Raw genomic sequence first — 5467 nt, 5'->3', positions numbered from 1 at the left:
AACTGAGTTCCAAAAGTTCAAAAAAAAGTGTTTTTGTTGTCAACATTCTAGTAGCTAGAACAAGGGCGTCCCAGGCCTCACTTGCTGTTTAGAGAAAACCGTCAATGCCACAGCGATAATAGTTTGCGCCTTTAAGTGCGTAGTCCACCGCTGGACCAAAGAGAGTATAAATTTGAGAAAAGCCTTTTGAGGGGGGAATTGTAGTAAAAATGTAACCTAAAAGCCATTGTATGTGTCTTAAGCAGCACGTAGTACTGTAAGAGCTGCGCATGCCTGGAATGAGCAGACAGTAACCCTAAGATAAGGTTGCTAAGCAAACCGCTGGCAACCAATCAAAAGTAACACGCTGGCTGAGGAATGCAAGCTCAGTGATAAAACTGTAGCGCGGAGGTTGCCCAGGGTCGACTCTGCTTTGAGCGTGAGCTCCTTTGTCGAACTGTTTGCAAACAATAAAATCGAGTTGGACCCAGCCTGAAGTTGACTCTCCTCTTTGGGGCAAATTGGACTAGCCTCCAGGGGGCGGAACTAGCATTTTGTGCAACATATCCACATCAGCTTCCATTAGGATGATTCTAAGTAAACTGCAGAAAAGATTCAGACTTTCTAAATTGATGATCCTATCCATTGTGTAATGGAGAACTCTATTGAGTAACTCTGTCCTATTTTTATGCAATATCCACTGCATGTAAAACCTCAACTATTTCTCTCTTCCCTTTCAGGTTTCTCCCTCTGCAACGTGTGTGGAGCGTTGCTCTCCAGGGCACCAGAGAAAAGTTCCAGAGGGGAAGCCAGTTTGCTGCTACAGATGTGACCGCTGCCCAGAAGGGACGATTTCTAACCGGACAGGTAGCTTGTCATTCAGAGCCTCGTCAAAGTGCAGAGCAAACTGGGGTTCGCATGGGAAGATCATGGGCAAGGAGAAGACATGGCCGTTTAACCTATGCTTATTTTCTCCATAAGAACCATTGGGGATTGCATAACTCGGTGGTTTACTGTTTTGCAGACTATTCAGAATTTCCTGAAGAAACCTTCTATTTAAATAATAAAGAATAATAATATCCTTAGATACTTGCATTGGCTCACCATTTTATGCACAGCGTTTTAAACACCATGTTTCCAATCTCGGTTGTTTGGGCATTAGACATGAAGCTGAATGGTGATCAGTTGTTGTAGCAACTGTCACCTATTTCCCAGCTTCTGCACCAACATATCTCTGCTGAAGAAAGTGCGTCATCTGAAGCAAATGACAGAGAATTCTGTATGTATGTATGTATGTATGTATGTATTTTCCCATTCAGAAGGCACTGCGGGTGACAGGCTGTGGTGATGTTCTTACACTTAACAGTTTTTAATTTCTAGTTACAGACTTGAGGTTTTTCTTCTTGCAGAATATTGAACATGGATCTGCTAGCATGGGCTATCCTACACAGGTGAAAAGGAGCATCTTGTCCTTTTCCTGACTCTGGTCTTATGGAATATGTTGTATTAATGTAAAGAGAAAGTACTAAAAGGAAAGTTGCACGCTTATATGTACAGTAAGCTAGGGAACTGATATCTCCGTCTCCTTCTTTGTCAGCTGCACTGTGCGCACATAAAAAAATCTATGCCATGTTTGAGATACTTTTGCTCATTCCAGATGCAGATCATTGTGACCCATGCCTAGAGGAGCAACATCCAAACAGCAACAAAGACCACTGCTTCCCCAAGAAGACCCACTTCCTTTCCTATCAAGAGACGCTGGGGTTCATTTTAGCTTCTCTGGCTCTTTTCCTCTCTCTGATTACATCTGTAGTGTTGGCCAACTTCATTCTACACCGTGACACGCCCATCGTCAAAGCCAACAACCGAGACCTTACCTATGTCCTCCTCCTTTCTCTCCTGCTCTGTTTCTTCTGCTCCGTTCTGTTCATCGGTCGGCCCACAAATGTCACGTGTCTTCTTCGTCAAACTGCTTTTGGCATCATCTTTGCAGTTGCCATTGCTTCTGTGCTGGCAAAAACTGTCACAGTGGTTCTGGCCTTCATGGCCACAAAGCCAGGAAACATGGCCAGAAAACTCTTGGGGAGACAACTAACAAACTCCATTGTCTTGGCCTGTCCCCTCATCCAAGCTATTATCTGTGCTTATTGGCTGGTGACCTCCCCCCCATTCCCAATCTTGGACTTTCATTCCCTGGCTGGAGAAATCATCGTCGAATGTAATGAAGGCTCAGTCACTATGTTTTACACTGTCCTGGGTTACATGGGTTTTCTGGCTGTCATCAGCTTCGTGGTGGCTTTCCTAGCCAGAAAACTGCCTGACACCTTCAACGAAGCCAAGTTTATCACCTTCAGCATGCTGGTGTTTTGTAGTGTTTGGGTCTCCTTTGTACCCACCTACCTGAGCACCAAGGGGAAGTCCATGGTGGCTGTGGAGGTTTTCTCCATCTTGGCCTCTGGGGCTGGTCTGCTGGGTTGCATCTTCCTCCCCAAATGCTACATTATAGTGCTGAGGCCCAGTCTCAATTCTAAAGATCATCTAATAAGGAGAAGGCCTTAAGGTGTCTATCACTTCGGACCATGCCCTGCTACTCTAGTTTCCTGTCATGTACACATATAAGAAGGCCAATAACATTGTTAAATGTGCTGAGTTATTCCTTGAACAATGGGGTCCTGTCCACACTGGGCTTTTGCTCTTTCCCACTCAACTGGAAGTGGACTCAAAGTTTGTCTGTATGGCATTATATTCCCCATAGACATCCTTCAGTCATATAATTATTTAATAATTATACATTATTAATAAATTAGTGTTATATACCATTAATTGTAGGTACAACAGAAAGTTGCAGTATGGTTCAGGGTTAGGCTCACTTCTGAGATTCTCTAAATTGTATGGATCTCACTTCCCCTATCAGGAGAACATTCTTCTCTCCTCCATGCCATTGTCTGTTCTTCTTACTGGATTGGTCTTGGGGAGGGTAGGTTTTATTTTGTTTTCCTGCCCACTGTTAAGGCATTTGGAACTTGAGTTCCTTCGTAGAGGAAACATGGCAGTATATAAAAGTAATACTAAATAAAAATGAATACAATAAATTGTGTTCCTGTTTCAGTACTTCTCCAAACCTGTTTCCTTCCAGAATGTTCATCCTTCTCTCTTGTTTCTCAGGAGCCCCGTTGTGGCTTGGTAGTTGTTGGCACTTGCCACGTGAGCTCACTATTAGAAGGAGTGATACTAGCAGCAAGGATACATTATGTTCAGTCATGAAGAATGTCAGTGACACCCATATTTTCAGCGTTTGAATATAAAATGTATAAATATGCTGTTGTGGAAAAATGGAAAATTAGGTTGAGACAACAATGTAACAGATTCTTTCCAAATAAGGGACCTTTTATTAAACATTAGAAAAATAACGATGCACTTCTTTGTTATAGGGAGCACGGTTGTGTCTTCTGTTAGATAACACATCCGTAAAATCAGGGTCCCATAAGGTTGAATGGAAAAAAAGGCAGGTGGGTTGTTCTGAACTTTATGAAATCAAGAGGATTTCACCATCCTTCCTGAAATTTGCAGGTGCCAGAAATAAATGTTTCTTTTACATCACCGGAAAATTTCAGTGAGATTGGTGAAATATTGAGGGAGAAAGGGCAGTTAACAGAAAAAAGAAGGAAATACTTGATCATGCAAGTGTGTTCCTCAAAGCCTGTGTTGGCTCCCTTTGGTGCCCATCATTTGTCAACAAAAGCATAGGCTCCTTATTTTAGAGACTGATGTTTTCCTATTCCTTTCTACTGTTGTTGATGGAAATTGAAATTGATTTTTAAAAATGAAATTTCCTTATTTTAAAAAAAAAATTTATTTGCATAATGCAAGTCTGTGGGTGTCTCATCATGTGGACCTCAGAATGTGTGGGTGTGGTGGGGAGGGGAATCACTGCCCCATGGAGGAGAGGCGCAAGCAGCAGCATATTCTATGTGGTGCTTTTCTGGGACCTCTGTGTGTGTGTGAATGTGGTCAAACAGCACAGTTGTTAAAAGGAGAAGGGTTACAACAGAAATTACAAAGCACTCTCCAGAGGTCGTAATTTTGCCAGAGATGCATCTAACTAAGTGATATAAGACAATATTAAAACACCCATATTTTGGACAACAATTTACTGCCTCAGACTCTAGCTGCCAACTTGGAGCTGAACTTAACCCAGCAGTCTCCAGTCAGTGACAGTGGTGGAGGAGGGGGAGGTCATCCTGCGTTCGGTTCATTGTGTGAGAGAGAGCTGGTTGGAAAACAAGATGGCGCCATGAGTAGCAGCATTCTTTTTTGGTGCCGCCATTTGTTTTAACTCATAAATTAATTTTGACATTTTTATCACCTTGCTTGACAGCTCACTCGACAGTTGCATCACCTCACTTGACTCTCAAATTATGGAGTTTGTATTGGACAAGTTACACCTGGGGTTTACTTAGAGGTCCCCCACTGCGCTTATAGGTTGGATCCAGCACTGCTGAATCAGTCGTCCTGGAGATCATGATCTCTTGCCCACCTCCAAACAGAGTAAGATTGTGAGTTCTTTTTCACCACTGGAGAATCAGCTTCAAACATTAGTTGTTGTTCAAGATCTGCCTTCTACTAGGCACTCTCCAAGCCATTCAGCTGACATTGAAGACCAGGAGACCTTTCAATCCTCCAAGGAGCTAGTTAATTTGAAGATGTCAACTGGTTTTGCTCAGCCCTCTGCTTTGTTGCTGCCAAAGCAACCAAGCCCTGAAGACTGGCAGGCCTTTAGATATTTAAATATCAAATTAATTTTGTTCTCCTGAAACAACTGCTATCCACCTACGTAGCACAGCATCAATGAAGGTTGAAGTGGATTTAGTCACTGAGGATCAGGTAGAGAACCCCTTGTCAGTAGGTCCTAACACTAGGTAGATACAGGCGGAAGTTAACATACTGCCCCCAAAGAGAATCTATATTTAAAAAGGAAGATCCATTGTATGGGTTCAAATGGGGCACTTGCCTCCTCTAGTGATAGATTAGAGTTGATGTCTCCAATATAAGGCTGTGCTGTAAATCTGTGTTTTTTTTATAGGATGGTGATGCATTGTGGATCTTCCGTCGTGCATTAAAAATGTGGCTGTTCAGGCAGGCATTTGGGGTGGGTTAGGGTATTTTAGAAAATGTTTTTATTGTTTTTATTGTATGTTGTACATCGCCCAGAGTGGCTGGGTGACCAGCCAGATGGGCGATTAATAAATTTAATAATAAATAAAATAATAAATTGGTAAATTAATCCTTTTATGAGTGGTTTTCTCTCAGGGATTGTGAAGGATTGCTGGTTTCAGCCCAACAACCCAGCAAGGTAGACCACTTCAAACCTGGCCACCAGATTCCCCTAAATTAACCCAGTAGCTCCCTTCCTGTCCAACAGGCTACCCTAAGGGTACCCTGTCACTGAAATGGGGCAGAAATCACCTATAACATCCAGCCAACCCCC

General features: G+C 42.7%; 1 protein-coding gene across 1 annotated transcript; it reads left to right on the top strand.

Annotated features, from left to right (window-relative positions):
• Positions 1-566: 566 nt before the first annotated feature.
• On the top strand, positions 567-3814 carry LOC146340954 (vomeronasal type-2 receptor 26-like). The gene is made up of 3 exons (XM_084807283.1): positions 567-626; positions 720-846; positions 1637-3814. Exons 1-3 carry the CDS (start codon positions 567-569, stop codon positions 2536-2538), a joined length of 1089 nt encoding a protein of 362 aa, XP_084663409.1. The 3' UTR covers positions 2539-3814.
• The last annotated feature ends 1653 nt before the right edge of the window (positions 3815-5467 follow it).

The sequence above is a fragment of the Heloderma suspectum genome, chromosome 6 (genome assembly GCF_057233095.1).
Source record: "Heloderma suspectum isolate Gila_16-S chromosome 6, 16-S_ref, whole genome shotgun sequence".
In the NCBI taxonomy this organism is placed as follows: domain Eukaryota; kingdom Metazoa; phylum Chordata; class Lepidosauria; order Squamata; family Helodermatidae; genus Heloderma; species Heloderma suspectum.
Note: the sequence above shows the minus strand (reverse complement) of the source record. Positions and strands in the feature narration are given on the sequence as shown.